General features: G+C 34.6%; 1 protein-coding gene and 1 non-coding gene across 5 annotated transcripts; both read left to right on the plus strand.

Moving 5' to 3' along the window:
- The first annotated feature begins 4 nt into the window (after nt 1-4).
- On the plus strand, nt 5-22,149 carry TMEM167A (transmembrane protein 167A). Of its 4 annotated transcripts, XM_059694169.1 has the most exons (6): nt 50-157; nt 811-930; nt 10,113-10,222; nt 14,123-14,157; nt 14,349-14,385; nt 19,090-22,149. In XM_059694169.1, the coding sequence occupies exons 1-6, from the start codon at nt 155-157 to the stop codon at nt 19,091-19,093; spliced, it is 309 nt and encodes a 102-aa protein (XP_059550152.1). In that variant the 5' UTR covers nt 50-154; the 3' UTR covers nt 19,094-22,149. The 4 variants fall into 4 exon arrangements, with proteins under 4 accessions (XP_059550154.1, XP_059550152.1, XP_059550153.1 ...); XM_059694170.1 differs by lacking the exons at nt 14,349-14,385; nt 19,090-22,149 and adding an exon at nt 17,059-19,082 and having other exon boundaries at nt 51-157; XM_059694168.1 differs by lacking the exon at nt 14,349-14,385 and having other exon boundaries at nt 140-157.
- Nucleotides 11,798-11,931, plus strand: LOC132234012 (small nucleolar RNA U109). The gene has a single exon (XR_009452840.1). It is a non-coding gene; the product is annotated as a small nucleolar RNA U109 (small nucleolar RNA).
- Nucleotides 22,150-23,518: the final 1,369 nt, after the last annotated feature.

The following is a 23,518-nucleotide window of genomic DNA, read 5'->3' on the forward strand; positions in this document are numbered from 1 at the left end:
GCCTATCCTACTGTCTCCGTCGCGCGGCCCAGGAGGCGGTACCCTGAGAGGCCCAACCGGAAGGCCGGAAGGAGCGAGACCGGCAGGCAGCGGGCCCGCCTTTTCCGCCCTGGGCCCGGAAGGGTGATGTGGCTCGGGCTTCGCCGGCCTCACTATGGTAAGAACTGGGGCTGTGGGGTCGTGGTTGAGCTTTCTGAAGGGGCTGTGGCCCCGATCCGGGGCTGGAGGGTTGGGAGGCGGCCCCGGGAGCGCGGGCCAGGGATCCTTGTCACTAACTTAATTCTCCCGGGATTCGGGGCTGCACAGGCCATTGAGCCATGTGGCCCCTGCACGCCCAACCCGGGAGAACCGGGGCCGACCCCCCAAGTATGACCCCGGGGTCTGGAGCCCGTCCCGTTCTCAGAGGCCACTTTCTTGATCTCTTTCGGAGAAATGTGCTGGTTTGGCTCTTGGTGGTCCTTGACCCTTGGAGACATTATGGCTTCTGGAGTTTGATCTGTTACTTTGCTCTCCTCTCCCTATGCTCCTGTTCCAGATCTTTTATTTTTAATTGTTGTCCAACTTTACACCTGACTTTTTATCTGTAGAATTAATGGCCTTTAGGTCCCTCCTACTTGATTGTCTAACCAGTGGTTCTCAACCTTCCTAATGCCGCAGCCCTTTAATACAGTTCCTCATGTTGTGGGGACCCCCCCCCCCAAACCATAGTTATTTTCGTGGCTACTTCAGAACTGTAATTTTGCTACTGTTATGAATCGTAATGTAAATATCTGATATGCAGGATGTATTTTCATTGTTCGCGACCCACAGGTTGAGAACCGCTGCAAGGGTGCTACTTTACACACTGTAGGTTTTCATGATTGGAGGTTTCTGCAAAGATGGGTTTTCTTCTGGCCTCAGGCCTTCCTCACCTTCCATCACGTTATTAAGGTTGCATGTGTTATTTTGTGTTACTGCAGATTCATCTGCTAGTGGGGGCCTCTTAGAAAAGTTGGAAATTAAGTCACAAAGGTTTGCTAAGGAAATGCTTACATCTTCAGCCTGAGAAAAGGAGGTAAAGCCAGCGTGGACAGAGGACAGATGCAGTGTCAGTAGTAATAATAGATCAGGCACCCAAGCTCTGTCTGAGGCATTTTACCTGTGTTACGGTAAAATGCCAAAAGCCTCTGCTTCATGCCCTCATGGTGACTTTATGAAGTCCATGTGCCAAATGTTGCAGTTATGAGCATATTTGGGGGGAAAGGATGCCTGCCTTTATAATAGAATCAAAAGCAACCACAATGCCCAAAGTGCTATTCTGCAATAGTTGCTAAGCTTGTATACCCAGAAGTTCCCACAGCAGAAAACGTTTAGACATTTAATGGAAAACGTATTACTTGTTATAGCTTTATGCTAGCTACTTTAATTATAGCTAGGACATAAGTCGTAGTCTCTTCCCTGGAGAAATTTACCACTCACTTATAGAGGAGATAGCAGTTTGTCCCAAGTTATTCCTTCCTTGGACAAGGATACTGCCCAGCTTCTTTCTCCACCTACCAAATGTAAGGTGGATACACTTGCTCTGAAAGAGTGTGATTAGTGAGCTGTCATTTAACTTAGATTTGGTTCCTTCAATTTAAAAAGAGTAGAGAGATTGTTACTCTTAATTCTTGTATCTCTTCCAAGAAATTGATAAGCATTGTCTTCTTTCAAGCCCGGGAGGACCGGGACCGACCCCCCAAGTATGACCCCGGGGTCTGGAGCCCGTCCCGTTCTCAGAGGCTACTTTCTTGATCTCTTTCGGAGAAATGTGCTGGTTTGGCTCTTGGTGGTCCTTGACCCTTGGAGACATTATGGCTTCTGGAGTAGATGGAGGAATTCTGAGTAGATGAAGGAAGTCAGGGACAGGGAGATCGATGTGCTTGGGGTTGCACAACCTAGTAGAACTCAATTTATTTTAAAGTCCAGATGCCAGAAATCTTCATTTGTTAATAGAAACAACCTAATAGGGGATGAAATGTCTCAGTGATTTGTCACTCATATTCCAATCAGACATGGGTGGATAATAGAAACAACTGCTGGGTGGTTAATTTTTCATTTCTGCTCTGTTCCTATGAGCTTCAGATGTCAGCACTGAATTTGCACCTAAACTTGGTGTATTTATGAAGTTACCCAGTGATAATGACTTATCCGAGTTACCTTATTTTACTGAATTCTGTTTTAAATGCTTTTCAAGGCCATAAAATGTTTATCAACAGTAATAATTTACAACTATCAGAGCATAAACAATATAAGTAGACCACTTAAGAAATAATATTTTTTAGAAATTTAGAATACTTTGTTCTCCCTAAATTTTTATATCTTTCAAGATTCACTTCAAGTTTCATCTGTTCCTAAAAAGCCTTCCCTGTCCTATTTTTGTCTTCTCCTTTTAGGTATCCATTTGGGCATCCAGAGTCCTCGTATATATTTCCAGTATCCCACTAGCATAGCAATTATTGCAAGAAAAACAGCAAAAAAGGTGTTGCCTATATTTCTCCCCTCTTTTGGTAGAGTTCTCGAAGTGGAGACTAGATCTTTCAATCTTGACATCACAGTGTCAATTAAAGTTCGTACACCAAATGAATGAGAGTTTGGAATACAAAGTCCTGTGAGACATGCTCAGTGTATTCAAGGACTTCACAATCCAGTGGAAAAGTCTATTAAATAAGTAAATTCCATGTGGTATCTGCTAATATTTAGAAAGACAACCTGTGTAGTGGAAAGACTGAGCCAGACGGTCAAAATCATTACCAATTCCCATCCTTTTCTTGGTTAAACTAAGGAAGTTGATCTTCATTTCATTTATTTGTTGATGTATTAGGTGACTTACAGATATTCTCATTTAATGCTCACAAACTGCAGAGTGGGAGCTTTTGCCCACATTTTATATTTAAACTGAGTATAAGAGAAGGGGTGCGAAATGTTCTCCCTCATCTTATAGCAGAGAGAATATAAGCACAAAAGTTCTAATGAAACACAATAATGAGTAATTCTGGCTGGGAACTGCTGCAGAGAGATAATGCTCTGACCTGTATGTTCAAGAGTGATTAGAGATTACCTAAGGCAACGGTTCCTAACCTGTGGGTCGAGACCCCTTTGGGGGTTGAACGACCCTTCACAGGGGTCGCCGAAGACCATCGGAAAACACATATATAATTACATTATTGTTTTTGTGATTAATCACTATGCTTTAATTATGTTCAACTTGTAACAATGAAATTGGGGGTCACCACAACATGAGGAACTGTATTAAAGGGTCACGGCATTAGGAAGGTTGAGAACCACTGACTAAGGAATCATTAGCTGGAGCTGGACAGTGTTCTCTATCCTTTAGATAACAGATAAAGGAAGTGGCAGTTACGGAGCCAAAGGGCATCAAGTTGGATAGTTGCTTGGAAACTGGCAGCAATAGCAGTTAAGTACTGAAATGATGAAAAATGAGACTAGAAAGATTGGGGCCAGATCTTGAAGGGGTTTTTGCCATACTAAGGACTTTATATTTTGATGATGTTTAATTGTTTACCTGGTAAAAGACTTGGAGCAAGGAAGAGAATGGTGTGCATTTTAGAAAACCAACTGGTAATAATACAGAGGGTATATTAAAATAGAAGATTAAAATTTGGGAGACCAAGTTAGAAATAAAAGCAGTGATCCAGGTAGTATATGATTGAATGCCTCACCTCTTGACAATAGTAGTTAGGTTAAAGGAAAGGATAAATAAGAAAATAATTTTGAAGGTGTTGCCAGTGGAGAGCAGAGTTGGGGTGCTCCTAATCTGGACTGTAGTTTTATGCATAGCAATGAAAGTTATTAATTTAAATGGAAAGTGTAAGTAGAGAAAGTCTCTCCATACTTTTGAAACAGGTCCAGAGAGATCAAATGGCTATTTAGTCCAGCTTCCTCACTTTACAAAGGAAATTAAACTGATGCTTAGAGATGATGATTTACCCAAGGATAAATTTATACACTTGGATTATTTCATTAAATAATCCTAATGTTTACTAGCCACAGGTACTCAGAGAAGCTGGTGTGTTCTTAGCATTGAAGCATTAAGCAATCCTGGTTTCTGAGTTTCAAATTAAACTAAGATAGCTTGACCTTAACGTTCTAATAATGCTAAAAGAAAATGTTAAATATTTCTTTGTATTAGTGAAAATCTTTTCAGTCACCTGTAGTCAATTATTTGGGGTAAATGGAGTATTTGTGTATGTGCTTGCATATTCACATACAGGCTTACATTTTCCCCTGTATTTCCATGTTTTCCATTTTCAGAAATAATAGTGGTACATATGAATTTACAAGTACAAACTAGTTGGAAAATGCTAACCTGACCTAGATTTGTAAATGATAAAGTGCTGACGCACTTTTCCAGTGCTGTATAATTTTGTAACACAATTAGGTCAGGAATGTCATCTCTGGGTTTCTTTCGACCCCCAGAGAGGGATAAATGACTTTAGTTTTGTATAAAAGCAGTAGTTATTAAAGTAAGTAAAATTGCTACTATTTGGAGTTTTTAAAATTTAAATCTTTTGGTATTCAGTTATTGATTAAAGTGAATTTTAGTTAAACTGGCAGAATTAAATATGTTAATAAAAATGTGTTTCCCACTTTGGAAACAGTCAACATTTAAAGCTCCCAGACAGTGTTAAGCATAAAGAAGGCCCTTAATTAACAAATTGATTAAACAATTTATTTTAATAATCTTAAAAATAAAGACATAAGCTACTTGTAGCCTAAGTAATCCAGGACTAATGAAAATACTATAGGCTTAGTTAAAGTCTTATGGTTAGCAACCAGTCATTGAGCACTCTCTGGGCAAATCACCCTTTAGCATATTAGTATGCATATTTCTGCTGCTTTTTCTCATTGTTTCTTTATTTGAACCTTTAAACTGCTGGGATCTTTTCCTTTTTTTCCCTCTGTTCCTAATGTTTTGGATGGTTTCTTTTACTTAGAAGTATTTTTATTTATACATCTAAAAACAAAACTTTATATTGAATTCTTGTCCTTATATTCAAACTCAGTGACTAGTTTTAACATCTTGCTGATCTTTCAGTAGACAGCTTGTGTGCAGACCCGTGTTGTCTCTGACCAGTCAGCATTAACATTCAGGAATGATTCCAAAAATAAGAAATTATATCTGCATAGATAAAATGACAAAAACAGTATCTGAAATAGGTATTGCTAACTTTTCAAACACTTCAGTATAGCAAATTTTAAAAAGATGTATCAACATTGCAAATAATTTCGTGTTTGGACATTAAGCTTTGCATTGACCAATTTCTTTGTCTATTCATTGATAAATGATTTCATGCACTGTAGTGGTGGCCAAATGAAAATCTAAGTTATTTTCATTATTTCAAATGGACTGAGAAATCATGATTTACTTTAAAGAGATTATACAAAGTAAATGACTCATTAAGTTGATTTCCTTCTGGTTTAGATAAATTAATTCAGTACAATAACACTAATTATGTGAAGTATTTTAGAAGCTCTGATTAGCTATGCATAGTGTGATAGGTCTGGAGTATGGAGGGATAATAAAAGGGGCCTTTGGAGGAAAATAGTTGGAGATTTCCCATTACCATTTTTTTAAGCACAACTGTGAGAGTAATGGTCAAAAGTCAAGGGTTGCCATTTTGACTGTATTCGAGGTTGTTTGTGCTCCAGGTGCCCAAGCAACCCTGAGTCTAGGAAATGTCATTGAGATACCTCATAAAAAGGAAGTGTTTGTAGGTGTGGTCAACAGAATAACACACACACACACACAAGAAAACCCTGCAAGTATGTTCTTATTTGGCAAAAGGAACTTTGCGTATTTGATTAAGAATTTTGGAATAGGATGAGTATCTTGAATTATGGGGAGAGGGAAGGGACGATTTAATCACAAGGATACTTGTAAGAGGGAGGCAGAAGGGACATAAGTCACACAAAAAGTGACTGCAGAAGTCAGGGGGTCACTAGCCAAGGAATACATGCAGCCTCTAGAAGCTAAAAAAGGCGAGAAAATAGATTCTTCCCTAGAGCCTCCAGAAGGAATAGTTTATAACTCCTTAGTTCCCATGTGCATTATTTAGTGTTAATTCATGTAGCTAGTATTTATTAAACTGGAAAGCTTGCATTGTATAACCCCTGCCATTGTCATAGGGTCCTCACGGAAAACTAGGTTAAACCTGAGATTGGAGAATTTTTTGAGGTTCTAGAATTTTCTGCCAGCCAGCTTGCCCACTTAAGTCATCAAGACCTCTTAGGTGAATCAGAAGAATACACATTGTCCCATATGCAATCACCGACTGCCCAATAGAACTTTCTCTGAATTCCAGTTTGTGATACAAAAAGATGTAAGTATTGAAAGGAAATTACCTAAGGCCTTTATTTTACTCTACAGTCTGTGCCCTTTACATAAACATAATCTTTGCTTCTTCCTTCTGGATTTTCCAAGTATTAATGACAAGTAAATATAAATGCAAAGGAGTATGTGGAGGTTTCTCTTAAGTAAACAATATGCAGCAGTCTGATCTACACTTTTTTGTAATAACATGCAATGTTAATTTGGAATCTAAGTATGCTCTTGCATTTGTTAAAATATTATTTGTGATTGTTTACAAGTTCTTGTTCATTCAGCATTTTTCAGTGACTACTGTGCCCTTTTTTTTTTAATAGTCACCGGGGTTAATAAGAACCCCAATAAAATAAAGGATACAATTACAGTACAGTTTGATGGGTACTGTCATAGGCATCTATGTGTGTAACACATGTCAAAGATCCTGACTGCTTGTTGTGGAGAGTGGGGACGGGAAAGATTTCACAGAGGAGGTACCAGTTTCAGTCAGTTCCCCAGGCAGGCAAAACTAGATGGAAATGTGTGAAAATACAGAATACCTTGAAAAAGATTTCATGATTTAAAAGATCTGAAAAAAATTAAACACGGTAAATGAATTTTACTTCCTTTACCACCTTATCATCTTTCCCTCTATTTTGTGGTCAGATATGCTTTATTTTTTCTTGGCTTCTTCCCTTTTCTTTAATAACACTTCCCTATTTAAAATCCCAATTAATTTTCTACAGAGCAGGAACATCTGTTTCCTTTAACCCTGAGACTAAAATTTTATATCAGTGGCCAACAGATGCTAAGCATTAAGAGGAATGCTTAGGCAGGCTAAGCCATGGTACACTAATGTCTAGAAGTTGAAACACTTTAAACCAGTCTGAGTACATCTCAAAGACTTTACCACCTAAGATTATTTGTTTAAATTTTAGGGTTTATAAACCCCAGGAACAAAGTTGTATGTATTATATATTTCATACTTGTAAATGATTTTCATTTTTTAAATGGTTTAACATACAAATGTATATGACACACCCCACTTCTTTAATAATAGCCATGTTTCTAAGTGCCTCAAAATCTTTTATTATGAAAAATTCAAACATACAAAGGTAGAAAGAAGAGCACAATGAAGCCTCATATACTCAGCATTTCATCAACCCTACTCCTTCCACCACACACACACTGGATTACTAGAAACCAATCCCAGACAGCATATCATTTAAGCATGTTTCTTTAACAAGACATTCAGGGAAGGAAAAAATATACATTGCAAAATCATGAATTTAGGTACTCCATTAAGGAAGATGATAAAGCTCCTTTGCAAATTTATTTTCCAGCCACTTTACTACATAAATCTTTTGCTTAATATAATAAATCTGCACATTATTCCCCAAACATGCAAATTTTTGATTCTGTGGGATGCTTTACATGCTTGGGTCTCTTCTGGAGCCTGTTCTCTGTTCTTTGCCCATCTGATTATGCTCTTTCAGGGCTTGATTCAGTTCCTGCTTTCTCCTTGAGGCTTTTCCTGACTTTCCTTTATGAAAACAGCACTTTTTTGTCAGCATGGCTCAGTAGTCACATATGCTACAGCGAATTGCTATTTAGTTTTGAAAATACATGTCCTATTAAAACTGCTGTCTACCTCAGTTAAGATGTATAAAATAAGAGTATTCATAACATATATATGAGGATAAATAAGATAATCTAAAATAAGCACTCAGTGAATATCAATTGTTGTAAAGTCCTAGAGGAAAGGAATCATGCTATGTACTTTTTAAATCCCATATCTAGACTTATACCCCAGAGTAGATATTAAATATATGTTTAGTTATGTTGGCTGGAAGGAAATATATTTCATGAGGTTATTATCAAATACTGTATTTATCAACATACTGATATGTATGTTCAATATACATGTTCAAAATATGACCTTTGGAAGGTAAGCATTGTGAGATATTTATTATTTTCTATCTAGAATTGATCCTGAGTTCATCCATTAACTCTGTTTAAGTTATAAAATGTGTATCACTTGTCCTCACCGATGCAAAATTAAAATTCAATTTAATTAAAACAAAGGCATATTTAAATTTACTCTTTATGAAAAAAAATGATTTCCATAGAAAAATAAAATAACACAAAAGTTTTTTGTTTATCTTTTTCAGGCCATAATACTTAGAAAGTTTGAGAAATCCAAAAAAGTTGAGAAGTAGGTTAAAAACCTTACAGAGATAATCAGTGCATTATACTTTTGAATAAAGCTTTACATAGTTAAAGATATGATTGTGAAATAGTGCATGCTGCTTTTCCTACCACTTAGCATTGTATGTAATCATTTTTGTCCTTAAGGATATTGGTAAATAACATGTATCTTTTTTTTAAATGTTTTGAATAGTTTATAAATATTCTAAAAATGTATAAAAGGTTAAAAGTATTATGACAATTTTTGACAGGGCTAGTTTCTTTTTTTAGAATTCTGGCCCTTTTTTTCCATGTGAACTTCAAAATCAATTATCTCTATTTCAAAAATAACTTGTTGATATTAAGTTCACTTTAAATTTACAGATTAATTTAATGATATTGCCTTCTAATATAAGAATCAGCTATAGCACTTCATTCTACTTCTATGTTCTTCGTTATGTCTTAAGGTTTTGTCAGTTTTGTTCTTTGATGCCAATCTTTAGCATTTCATATTAAGCTTATTCTAGATATTTTGCTATTGTACATGAAATCTTTTTTTTGTTATGTCATTTAACTGGTTGATGATATAATCATGAAGGCTATTGATTTAAATATTTTAATTATGTACTCAGCCACCTTACTTGATTATTTTATGGTCTTGTAATTGTTTTTCACTAGATTCTTTTGGGCTTATTATATATACAGTAGCATTTGTGCACTTTTTATTTATTCAACCATCCCTTATTTGGTTCCTAATGTGTGTTAAATGCTAGAAATTGAGTCTGATAAGACAATGTCCACTCTTCAGGGACCATTCAGTATATCAGTTTGCTATGGGAACAGAAAGGAGAATTCTATACGAAATAGGAAAGGGGAAGCAGATGAGTTCAAGATTTCCTGGAAAAGATAATGCTTGAGCTGAATTTTGAATAGAGTAAGTCTACCTTTCTTTTACTATGACTGGAAACTTAGGATTTCCTGTGTTATTTTTATTGAATAACTTTTAAACATTCAGCAGTAAATGATCAAGTGCTTTTCTTTCACCAAAAGCAAATAACATAGTATTGCTTAAATTTAAAGCATCCTTATCCTAAAAGGATTTCAGAATTGAAAGAAACTTTAGCCAACATTTAGTCCATCTCCCTACTCTCCACTCAGTTTTACAGATGTGAAACAGAGACTTAGAGGCTAGTGATTCCATTGAGATCATGTAGCCAGCTACTGGTAGAGCTTGGAGACTCTTTGTCCTACATGTTGTCTGGGCCTCCAGAACATCTGTATTAATTACACATTGATTCAGCTTTGATGAGCTATTTTGGATTTGTGACATTTTTTTGTAGTAGTGTTTTTAAAGTTGTTGCATTTAGAATTTTTGTTACATCTTCTCCATTCCTTAGCCCAAAGACTAAAGAAGAACGTACGCTCTCAGAATACCTTATTATTTTGGTTTTAAGTGTTCTCAGACATGTTTTTCTGTTTGGCTTTTTGAAGAAAAAAATACGATTCTTTATATGGACTTGTCAGGCATATTTTGCCTATGCAGGTTTTCTTTTGATATTAATTTTCCTTTTTCTCTTTTTAGTCTGCCATTTTCAATTTTCAGAGTCTGTTGACTGTAATCTTGCTGCTTATATGTACCTGTGCTTATATCCGATCCATGGCACCCAGCCTCCTGGACAGAAATAAAACTGGGTATGTTATTAATGATGTCTAATCACCCAAATTAATTCTTATAGATATTGAATGTAAATTACTCTAAACGTCATTAAACAATTGAATTTCTATATGTAGCTTAGTTTTGTAATAACTTTTTACATTATTTTCTTCCTCTGTTTTAAAAATCAAACTGTATTCACAGAATCTTATTAAATAAAAAGATAAATATCAGAAGTGACCTGAAATTTGTTAGATTGAAAAATATGTATATTTAAAAGATGCAACATATTTTTTTGCTGGGATTAAGAATATAGAATAATTAGTAAAATCGGTTATCACATTTTGAAAGTATTAAAGTTTGTAAGCATACTTTCTATAAAAATAATAATATAGATATTCTCCGGTCTAAGACTGCTCTAATCATATGAACCCCCAATCTATATCATAAAGTAAACATTTTTGAAGAAATTTATTTACTTAAACATTCTTGGGCATGTCACATCCCTGTTAATTATTAGATTCATTATCCCTCCTCCCCCAAAAAATTTGAGCTTAATATCATAACACACAGAATTAAATTTTAAAGTGTAATGTTCATAATACAGAAATACATGTTGAATTTAACAAAAAGGAGAGTATATTAAAAAAAGAGAACATGTGGTAAAAACTGTTTTCTTTGCCTTATGTATTTGTTAATTTTCTATGAATAATTGTCTTAATCCTTTCATGATAAGAACCTGTACCTCACTTAATGATTTTAAAAAATAAAAGGATGAAATAATAGAATATTTCACATAAGAATAATTATTTCCAGCACCTTTTTTTGTTTTTAACAGGAAGTTAAGATAAAGGCCAAATTAGGATCCCAAATTAGGTCAAACACTTCTCTTCCGCTAATAAAAACTTCTACAAAAGGCCAAGTGGTAGATATTCAACCATAAGAGTAGTAATTTCTGCTGTCTTTCTTTCAATCCTATTCTATCTTTGGAGTCCTAATTAACATCAATCCAAACATCCCATTCTCTAAATTATTTGTGTGTTTTTTTTTAACCCTTTTTATTTACTAGGGTTGTTTAAACATTTGTAAAGAAATAAATAGAGTGCTAACCAGTTTTGAATATTGAAAATCGTTAGTCCTGTTCTAATAAACTGATAATCTGTCTCTGTTTGCCTGAGGGATCTTACTTAATTTACTAAAGTTGAAAACAGATGCTATTTGTCCATCAGTTTTTATGACAATGCCCCACTTCCTTTGTAGACATTGTCTTTTTGTCATTCCTTTTTTTCTAAACTATTGCACTTCGTCTTCGGCACTCAATTTAATACTTTGTCCATTTGTTAAAATTGCTTAATTGTATTTGTTTCTTACTTGCGTGTGAAGTCTTTTTACCCAACCAGTTTTATTTCCTCCTTTCCTTTCTCTGTAACCCCAACTATTACTTATAGTTATAGCATATGGTAGAAACCAGTAAACATTCTCATTGATCCATTATTTGGATTTCTAATATAATACTAACTTCTATCTGTTATACTTTTAAGTGTTTGTTTCATTAAAGAATAATCACATAATGGTAGAATAGAATATGTTGATGCTATTATGAAGAAAGTAGATTGCATGTGGAAATATGTCTGTTCCTCATTCCTTTGGGAGCAGGAATACCTCCATAACATGCTACATAAAAGGAGTTCTCAGGGCTGCCAACCTTACAGTAGAGGTTGAGTAGTAGTATATTTCTCCTACATAGAAGACCTAAGAAATAACATGCGTATTTTTACACTTTAAAGTTTATGTTGATAGTCATCAAAGCTCTTTGGAAGCTTTTTAAAAAAAACTTTTCTATTTATATAAATATTAAGCCCCATTTTATTTTGATTTGTTTATAAAATATTTTCTGCAGAAAAATTTATACACCATTGTCTTTTTTTGTTACAATACATATCTTTACAGTGAGTATTCCATGCTTAAGTTGAGAGTCTAGGTCGATTGCATAAAGTTAGTTCTTGATGACTTCACTGTTGGAAATAACAACTTAATTTTTTGGCTGCTTCAGATAACAGAAATAAAAAACAGCAGAAAAAGCTTGCTATTTTGTCTTGTTTCCTATTTTTGTAGACCTGATAGCTTTATCAGAAGGTATACTTATGGGCTCATAGCCATAGAAAGTAAGCAGCATAATTGTATGGGTTTTTACCATCTATTAAAATTCCTGTGTTTTAATGAATAGCATTTGGAATAATACAGAAATATGTCTAAGAAGAAAATATGTCTAATAAAGGCCAAAGTGGCAGTGGTACATCTCTCAGTGGCCAAGTTGGGAATTTTTATTTTATTTGAGTAGCTTTAATATGTCAGCTGTGCTGTACACATTTGATGATACTTTATAGAATATTATATCTGAAAAGACCTTGACTGTGATCATGTGGTTTCAGACTATGTTCTGTGGGACTTTAAGCTTCCCATGGAGGAGCTCCAGGTATCCTGCCTGAGTCCCACAAGCAGAGTAGCTTTAAATCAATAGTGTATATTATAATCAATAGGTTTTTAGGATCAAGGAACCATGGCATTAGACATCACTAACCTATTGTCTTCCATTTTTTTATGAAATATAATCTGATTTTAAGTGATATCTGAAGTTATTATCACATGTGCCTTTAGCAGCCTCTGTATTACTGAACATAGCACATGGTCACTGTTCTAAAGACTTGCTGAGTAAAAACTTATTTAATCCTTTTAACAACCCTATTGAGTGCTAAATGCTATAAAGAGATAACTGGCTCAACTTAATCACAGTTAAGCAACCAGTCAAGTAGGATTAATTTTAGGCACAATTTGGCCCTTTTATTAGCCTTCAATACTTTAATTCAAGAGTATATATAGTTTTTGTCCTTTTATTCTTATGGTAAAATCGTTTCACCTGTCAGAATGTCCATCCTTCAAAATAACTTCTATTTTTACCCATTTCATTTAATCTGAAGTAAGAGACTTTGCTTTGAGGTCAGGAAGCTATTATACTTCAGAGGAGGAAGAACCTATTTAGAACTTAATTGAACCAATATTTTCTTTCAGTCTTAATCATTCAAATATAATGAATGATTCATTAACCAGACATCTCTTTGGGCAAAAAGAGGGTAATATAAATTTCCCTGGAATTTAAGTATCATGATTTTGTTACACTGATCCTAACTTACTACAATAAATAATTTTAATTTATCTTAACTTGTAACCATGCACAACACCATTAATTATTCTGTCAGACCAACAAAATAGTTATCTACAGTGTTTTTATTTTTTCTGATATCTCTATTCATTGAATGTCTTTGATTGCTTTTTTTTTTACATTGGTACTTTTTGTATTTCAAATAAGTGATATATACATATAATATGTATTTAATCATAATATATTCATTTGTAGAATTGAAATGGACATGTTCATTTGCATCCTCTTTTATTTCCAGAAAGTGTTTTTAAATTCCCATATTTAATTACCTCATATACATTGTTCCTAAGCTGGGATTTTCTACTTATATTGAAAAAATAGGCACATATTTTTGTATTCTTCTTTGTTGAATGTTATAGTTTTATAGATGCTTTTTCTGGAGTTCATGGTTGTAAATTATTTAAATATAGAGCTGCATTTTAAAAGACAAAATAGTAAGCCCTTATGCAAATTTTTGACACTTTTGCATTAATCTACAGTAGGTTTAACCTAGGACACCACATGCAGTCCAGTTAGTAACTTTATATACATTAATAGTGGTTAAGTTATTATATTCTACTTTTCTACATAAGTAATTTAATATCAAACTAATTTCAGTTTGGAAGCAAAGCATCAGAAGTTAAAATACTAGTATAATGAATTCTCTCTATAATACTGAGAGAATGATTTATCTTTCCCAGTAATCAGTAGCTACTTTTTTCTTTTTTCTTCTATGCAGATTGTTGGGTATATTTTGGAAGTGCGCCAGAATTGGTAAGTGTCTGTATAATCTTCCTTTCTTCAGCAGTAAATTGTTGGCCAGTTTACTTATGTCCTAATCACACAAATATAATGTCAGTTTTTAAAGTACAGGCTTCCTAATTTTCTGCAATTTTGTAAAAGTTTGTAGAGTTCTCTGAATTCTTTTTCTGTCCCCCCCCCCCCCCCCCCCATGTTTTTTAAAGCTAGACTTGGTGGATACCTGTCTCTCTTAAAATTCAGGTATAAATACTGCGCATTCCTGGTTTTGAGATTTTAGACAGATATGTATAGTTTTATGCACATATGCCTATAGTAGAGAGCATTTTGTTCTGTATAATGTGTACCATTTGGATGACTGAGGATGACTTTCCTAGCAATAAAAGGCTTGCTGAGCAACTACCTAAACATAATCATTTTATTGCCCTATGCTAAGTCATAGAGTATTATTTGTTGCTTTTAGAAAACATTAACTTTTGTCTGTTAAACCCACATGGACATAGCTGAGCTTTATTATGATTGACTAAGTTAACATAAATGTAGTTATCTTTTAACTTTTCATAAGATCAGTAGCATCTTAAGTGTATTTATATTTAGATGATAATATACTCTTGTCTTATTCAGCTATCTATGTAATATTTAGCACAGTGTCCAGCAGCACATAGTAGACTCTCAAATGATTGGTAGTGAATGAATTAAAATGTATTGCATTGCTGTAATTCACCAGTACTCTTGAATAATAGATTATACCTGTTTGAACATGGCTTGTTCAAAAACAACTACTTCGGGGCATTGGTACTTACACCACCTCAACTGAAAAAATGACTATTTCTTGTCCTCTTTAAAATTATTTATATGACTCCCTCAACAAAATGATTTTTATACTCTCTTCTAACATTGAATTTATACAATACTACTTTTTTCATAAGACTGTCAGGCTTTAATAATGAAGAAAATAGCCAATCTGACAACTGCCTGAATTCCCTAAACTAATTCCTTAAGATAGGATGGAAAATTTAAGAATCATCTCCTTTATATAAGCTGTGCTCCCTTTCAAGTATTATGTTTAATTTTGATTGTCACTTTGCAGAGACGTGAAACTTCTAGAAGATGGCCCATAACAGGAAACAAAATTTATTAAAGATTGAAAAATATAAACTGAATTCTTACAATATTTAGAATTTTTTTAAAGAAGACCTGAAAATTGATGTAATGTATCTAAAGATAATTATAGACATAACCTATTCTCAGTAAGGACTAAAAATTAATTGTAGGAGTTTTGAAAATTTTTAAAGCATCTTCCAAGATCCATATGGTGTTAACATTGAAATCCTTATATTTTTTAAAACAAAAAAATCTGTTATGATGAGATTATACATTTTCTTGGCCTTTTAGGTTTCTTCCTATAGGAAACAATAGTAAAAGCACAAAGAGCTTCACAGAAAAGTACCTCTTTCAACGCCCTCATTCTAATATGTTGACTATTGATACGTACATTTTAAATTATCTGAACTTAAAATTCAGAGAATTCATTGTGCTTTTAACATGTTACACCGTTCTTCGTCAGTGTTCTTTGTTTGGCTTTATTCTCTCTTAAACATTGATAGACATGAGAATCTTGTTTTGGTAAGAAATATTGACCTCAGATTGGTAAAGCACAGACATAGCCTAGATAAGTGGTTGTCAATCAGGGGACATTTGGCAATGTCTGGAGATGTTTTGGATTGTCACAACTAGAGTGGGGGTGCATACACTGGGTATGGGTCAGGGATTTGCTAACCATCCTGTGATGCATAAGACAGCCCCTTCCAGCAGAATTAGCCCAGAATGTCAGTAGTGCTGAAGTAGAGAAAACCCAGCCTAGATTGGCAGAGCTTTGTGGCAAAGACTTATCTAGCATTCAGTCATGCTCAACAGCTCGCTGCAAGCCCTGAAATAGTAGAAATATTAAGCACTTCAAAAATAATCAAAAGCCCTAACCGGTTTGGCTCAATGGATAGAGCGTCGGCCTGCGACTGAAGGGTCCCAGGTTCGATTCTGGTCAAGGGCATGTACCTTGGTTATAGACACATCCCCGGTAGGGAGTGTGCAGGAGGCAGCTGAATCGATGTTTCTCTCTCATCAATGTTTCTAACTCTCTATCCCTCTCCCTTCCTCTCTGTAAAAAATCAATAAAATATATTTTAAAAAGAGAGAGAGATAAAGAGACACAATAGCACCATCGATGGCTAATGCTGATAGCGAATGGTAAATGTAAATATATATAAACCAGGCTGTGTGCTGCAGAGCCAAGTCACCCAGAAGAAGAAATAATATTGTCGAGGAGCAGAGTGGTCAGAGTATTTCAAGTAAACTTCAAAGAGACACATAATGGAGGAGCAAGACAGTTTGAGAAAACAGAGAGAATGTCACTGCATTAAAGTAATTAATTCTAAATGTTCATTGGTAAAAGTAAATACAGTATGGAGTTAGGAGGCTGAGCTTTCATCTCAGTATTATCGTTAAGTTTCTAGTTCAGAAATAAAATATCAAGGTATTAGAAATTCATTTTATGTAATAAATTAGAGAAGTTCAGCTTCATTCATTAGTCAACCCAGGTAACTCCTTTACTCATAATTATGCCTTGAAAATATAGCTAAAAATTTAGGACATTCAGTTTGTAGCTTAATGCTTTACTGTAGTCTCATCTGTTTTTATATCTAATTATAAACTGCCTTTCCTTTTTTTGCTTGCTCATTTATTATTTTTATTTTCCTCTCGATTACATGACTCTCATAGGTTAAAGAGTTCAGTTAACATATTACTTCTTGCCAATTCTATAAATGCATTAGCTTTTCATTTTGGCAAAGGGACTTAAAAAATGTTGATGCTGATATGCTGCTTTCTCAAACACATGCTCCTCTTATCTTGACACAGAATATATCCACAAGTAAAGGATGCAATTTTAATGGGAAAAGACCCAGCCAAATCATCTTATGTTACACATCACATTACAGCAACTGTTTCACATTCACGTATACAGAACCAAGACCAGACAAGATCTTACCCAAGTTCAACCAAAGATGTTTAATTCTACCACATGGCAATCTCTTTTAAGAAAATTAAAAACAGGAAAATGAAACCCATATGTAAATTATAGCATTCTAAGTTAGAGAATGAGGAGGAGAACGTCCTCAAAAATTAATTTCCAGCAGATGGAAAATTTAGGACAATATTAATTTCTCTTTTGGGTGTTTAATAAGACTATTGGACAATGAGAGTTTCTAGCCCCAAGAAGGGTAACAGGCTTACTTATGGAATCTACCTGAAATTTATGTTGGAATGAGTTTGTGTGTCTTTTAATTTTGTTTAATAACGAGTTTTTTTTACCATAAAAAAAATCAGTATTGCTTAAAATGATAACCCAAGGAGATTTTTAGTTTTAAAAGATTTTTTTTCTAGTTGAGGTAGTGGTACTGTGAAAATACTATTCTCTCTAGATTTTCCTTTAGCTGGAAGCAGTCCATTAAATGTCCATGGGTAGAAAAACACCAGATGTTTATTTTATTTATGTGTGTATGTAATTTCTTTTATGACTATTCTCATTGAACAGACACAAAGATGTATACTCACAATAAGACTGTGAGCTCAATTGAGGATTTTAGTTAGATAAGTGTGGTCAAATTTGATGTTTTTCTGAGGTAGTTAACTGACCTTGCTAAATGAAATAAGGAACCTAGTTACTAGCAAAGTGCTGGTTTTAAACATCACACAAGTGAGTGATGTATAAACCATAGAGGGTCCCGGTACAAACCCAGGATCATTTCCAGAAGTAGCACATCACTCTTTCTTCATCCTTTCTTATCCTCAAGGCAGCACATAAATACCTGGTGCTTTGTGGAATTGTACATCCTTGCAATTGCTAAAGAAACAGGAAAGAATAAGATGAATTTGAGTTAACTCACAATCACAAAAAATCTCTGTTTGCAACACCATTTCACAAGCCAACTCTAGGTCTATTTCATGCAAAGGAAAGTCACCCCAGTATAAACAGTCCTTAAACACATATAAAAATCAACTCATACTGAAGTGATTGTTTTAAGTTCTATTTCTGACCCAGAGTAATCATAACTATAAAAAACATATAAAAGGTTTGATATGAAATTCATCTCAGAAACTGTTATATTTCGAATAGGTTTTTTATTAAGCATCTTATTTTATGCCCATTCTTTAAACGCATTTTTATTGATCACTCTCTGTTCATTTTCCTCCACAAATGCTTCTTTTTCCCTTTTAAAAGTGTCACAAATTGCTACCAATGAGGAAAAAAATGGCTAAAATTAGTATGTTGAATTTTTTTTTTATGGAAGTTTCCCTTTCTGCAGAAAAAATTAAGCAATATTTGTTTGGCCTTAATTGAGGATAAATCATTTCTCTTGGATCTCTGTCCTACATTCTGTGTTGTATTTTTTTAATATCTGGGTTTACTCTGGCACAGGAATGGTGCATTGAAGATTTTCTAAACAAGTGAAAAGGAGGTGCTCTTAGAAATAAATTGATATAGTTTGTGCATTCTGTATTATACTTTTTAAAATGTTTTTATTTTTTTATTGATTTTTAAAAAGAGGGGAAGAGAGAGCGAGAGAGAGAAACATCAATTTGCTGCCTCCTGCATGGCCCCCACCAGGGATCAAGCTGCAACCTCAGGCGTGTGCCTTGACTGGGAATTGAACTGGTGACCTCCTGGTTCATGGGTTGATGCTCAACCACTGAGTCACACCAGCTGGTCTATACTTGCTTTTATATTACATCTAGTTCTTGTTTTCCCCACCCACCCTCAAAATATATGGACTTCATAACAATAACTTTATCTTGATTCTTATGTACTCTTCTCCAATAGTAAATAACCGAATCATATCTGTTAGCTACTCAGTTAATCAACTTGAATATTTCCCTTGTTTCCAACAGGTGAACGGAAGAGTCCTTATGTTGCAGTATGCTGTATAGTGATGGCCTTCAGCATCCTATTCATGCAGTAGCTTCGAAAAATACCTGGATTTAATTGCCATCAGATTTCAATATAAAAAGGGGACTTATCTGCAGAAAATAATGCAAAGAATGGATGACTTCGTTTCAACATTGAATGAGATAAATTCCCAGCTGCTGTTCTCTATTTTGTTATTGGACCAATGTTCTATATAATTAGGATGTAACTATTTAATACTTAAAGAGTTTGTAGCAATCAATCTCAGTACTGTCACTACCATCTTACATTCTGCAAATGTCATTTCGTTGTGTCCAATACCAGTTATTAGTGAGGTATCTCTAAGGCACATAGTAGAAAAATTTGGTAAATTATTCAAGTTCCTTTCACTGTGACTTGGAAGTGATATATCTTTATGGAATGAGACCGTATATTGAACTAGCTTTTTTATTGGGGGAAAAAAGGGTTCAATTTGTGTTGCTAAGGGTTGCATTCATATTTAATAATACTTGCTTTACCTCTGGCCACACCATTTTGAGCATTAACCAGAGTACCTCTACTCTTAACGAACTCTGTAGTTTATAGCAGGTTTTCAAACTATTTAAAATAAGCCTGTGCCGTTCTAAGGAGAAAGATAAATGAGATGTGACTTGAGTAGTATTGAGAAAGTGTTCACATTTAACGTGAAAGGATTTAGAATAGCTGATTGGTGTAGTCGTTTCTGCAGCCTCTCTGGTTAAGTATGGATAAATGTCTTAAGCGTAAATTTGACCAGCTGTCATTTTCTAAGTAAAACTATATTCTTAGAATAAAAAGAACAAAACATGACAATTACAAAATGATAATCCTGTATTGTGTAGAGTCAGGTCTCCACTTATTTTAATTACCCTAAAATGCAAACTGTATTTTTTTTGTTTTTTAATACAGCACTTTGAATCTGGTTTATGTTTGTCTGTCAACTTGAACTGGAATCTCTTATGTAACTTAATAGGTGATGATTAATTGTTTTCAAATCTACTGATCCATGGACCATCTTAGCCAGAAATTGCCCATTATATATAGTATTAATTAGTTATTTTTCTCAGCTAATTGTTCTCCCTATAAAGGTAAAAAGAAAACATTTTTTAAAGAAAATAGAATTATTTTAAAATGAGTCTGCTAGTAACGCTTTCTGCAGAAACAAGACATAGATCTGAAAGCCACCTCTTTTTAAAAATTAAACTACTTGGAAAGAATTCTAGGAAACATCTAAGAAAAGCTGGGTATGTGTTGCCAGCTTTTTCTTTTTCTTCTTTTTTCAAAAGATAAAAGCTGCTTGTAAGCTGACAATATATTTTATTTTACATTTTTGGCCTATTTAAAGCTGATTTAAAGTGTTATATTTTGCTTTAGATAGAGAATCAGGTTATGGTAATTGTTCCTATTGTGAACTTTCTGTTGGGCTTTGCATTAGGTCAAGGATTTTCAGGGTATCCCCAAAATAGTACTCTTTTGTCAGCATATATACATGCAGAGTAAGTCACCTTTCTGGGTCTGGTTTCTTATCCATCTGTTGTCCAACTCTGCTGCCAACTAGGCTTTCCAAAAGCTATGTCAACTAACTTTTCATATGTTAGATGAATCTAATACAAAAAAAATAGATGAAAATTCTAGATAATCAATTCTAAGACATTTCTTTAATTTGGCATTTTGGAGGATATAGGTGGAAGATAGAGGAAGCAATAATTTCTTTGGAAAATCTGTGGTAATATATAAAAATTTGAACTCTGTGTAGATTCTGAACAGAGTGGGAGGCAACTTATTTCTGACCCCAGCCATTCTGACCTTTTGAGACATAAGCTGTTTTGGAGGTGGGAGAAAGACACAGGATTCTATGAATAAAGGCAGTTACCATTTTCTTTAATGTGTTGCATTCAAAGATTTACCACTGAATCCTATTCTGTAACCCAAAAGGCAGTGTAGGTAGTTTTAAGCCTAGGGAATATTCAGATATTCCCTTTGTGGCGTTGGTGGGATGGTAGAATGCAGAAGAGGAATAAGGATCAGGTTCCACATCTGATGGACTGTTGCTATCACACAGTCTTACTGAGGGGCTGGATTGCATAATGGGCATTGCAGTTCACAGATTACTAGGTTCAGTTACTCCCCCTAACCTTCCTGGCTTCAGAATCTTTTTATTCCATCTCTCCTAGAATTTGTTTTGTACTGATAATTAGTTCCTGGTTGGCCTCAGCTCTGCCAATGGTAGGGGCATGTCTTCTTTCTAAGCAGTCTTAAAAGATAGTCAATCAAAACGCCACATAGTGTGTCGAATTCCCTCTGTGGCTTAAAGTTTAGAATCAAGTCCAGTGTCTCCTCAGTGCCTGTGCTGCTGGTCGAGGCACTATCCTGAATGCTCTTACATATTCAAATTCCCAATAGCCCTTTTGTGCTAGGGATAATAGTAATATGCAATGTGTAATAGGCTCTTTCATCTTAGTGATATGCAGACCAGCCTAGTTTTATCTTAGGACAACATAAAAGTTTGAATGAAGTAACTTCTCCAAGTTTACAAAATCATATTTAATAATAAAACTAAGATCTCTGCTTAGCTTTGTGAAAAGAACTAGGACTTGTAAATAGAATATTTGTGTTTCATTCTTTCAAGAAACATATAGTATATTATCACTAAAGATAGATAAGTACACATTTTCTTCCCTCCAGTAGTCATAAAGTAGTAGTGGGTGAAAGAGCATTTATAATTGAGATAATGCCAGGTTTCTAGAAGAAAATAAGGGTGACAACGCAGTCAGGGATATGAACTTCGAAAGAAGCAATGCCTAAGCTGAATTTAAGAGCAGTATGCAAAGGCACCAGTGGTATATTGACCATAAGCACCTAGCTTGTGCCACCTGGGGATTAGTAAGACAAGCCTAGAAAGGTAAGCAGAGGTTAGATCCTAGAGGGTGTATATTTTTCTCATTTCCTATTACCTACCTCAAAATTGAAGCTCAATATGTGTTCCCTCCTGCCTAACCAAAAAAAAAGTCAACAAAAAAATAAAATCCTTCCTTGGTGAATATATAAACAAGGTTGAACATAGATATTGGCCCAGGAATACAATAGCATACGCTTCAGAGACTCACCTGCTAAGTATATATAGCAATGGCAACCGGGTCAAGTATTTTTAAGAACTCTAGTCACCCATACTCATCAGTGCCAAAGCAGCCATGATTATTAAAGCACACATCAGCACAAGAGCAGACATTTCTTGGGTGAACAAAAAAATATTTATAATTAGCAAGGACTTAATGCTCTTTTCAAAGCCTGTGAGAGGTTACTGGATCATGGGAAGCTAAAAACAAGAATGGAAAGACTGCTCTTTACTCTCTTGGTATTCAGTAACAATAGATGTTCAGAAGATAAGTAGCTGAGCACAGCAAGTACACAACTAACGTCATTTTGTTATAATATTGATGAGATGCCTTAGGAGCTTAACTCTCGTTTATATCCATTAGCCTATGGTGAACTTGCTTTTGCTATACATAGTTTTATTGAAAGTCAGAACCTATTGATGTTAAGTGAGAACTCTAATAGCGTTGTGGATACTGTGCAGCCTTGTTCTCAATAACAATTAGCAAGTTACACTAGCTTCCAGAAATAGCTTCACAATTATGTCATTTGTATATTGCCCTCCATGGTGTCTTTTACTTGGCCCTAAATTTATCCCAAATTATCTGAAATGCCACTCCAATGTCAGAAAAAAGGGGGAGAATTGGAAATACATTTCCTGTGATTTTAAGAGTACAATTAATCATCTTTCTTTGGTTAGTCCTCGTGCCTATGGTGTATAATAAAGATCAAAATGAACTCTCAAGAGCCTCCTAATTTTTATTGTCAGATGAGTGAAAGTTTCTTTAAAGGTTAAAAAAGTTGAAATTGACATCTTTTGAGTAAGATGGTAAAAGAGAAACGTCTTTTTTTTTTTTTTAACCTTCATTTTTTAATTAATGGTCAAGATCAGTTTGGGGGAGTTTATATGTTTTGGGTTGTTGTGTTGCAACTTAGGACTGTTCAGTCTGTTACTGTTTCTTTGAGTGAGCCTTCAATAGTCTAAATTACTTACTTTAGGTAGGAAGTCATTAATTCCCCCAGAGATGGTTAAAATCTGATTTTTTATATTGCCTTCTTTTGAGTAGCATGGTCTTTCTGCTGTTGTCTTCCCAGAGCGGATGTAACAGACATACCTTTGTTAGTTAGACCTGTTACTAAAAAGAATTCATGTAACCAAATGAATTGCAACAACTATGCAGAGGTGGGCAAAAGTAGGTTTATAGTTGTTTGTATGGGAAATCATACAATAATTAATAATACAAGAATAAACTGTTTCCTCATACAAATGTAAACCTACTTTTGCACACCCCTGTATTTGTA

This window comes from Myotis daubentonii, chromosome 4 (genome assembly GCF_963259705.1).
Source record: "Myotis daubentonii chromosome 4, mMyoDau2.1, whole genome shotgun sequence".
NCBI classification, from domain to species: Eukaryota; Metazoa; Chordata; class Mammalia; order Chiroptera; family Vespertilionidae; genus Myotis; species Myotis daubentonii.

Coding starts and splice junctions, on each gene's coding strand:
- TMEM167A (XM_059694168.1), top strand. Junction 931..10,112: donor CCTTCCATCACGTTATTAAG/GTTGCATGTGTT, acceptor TTCTCTTTTTAG/TCTGCCATTTTCAATTTTCA. Junction 14,158..19,089: donor TTGGAAGTGCGCCAGAATTG/GTAAGTGTCTGT, acceptor TGTTTCCAACAG/GTGAACGGAAGAGTCCTTAT.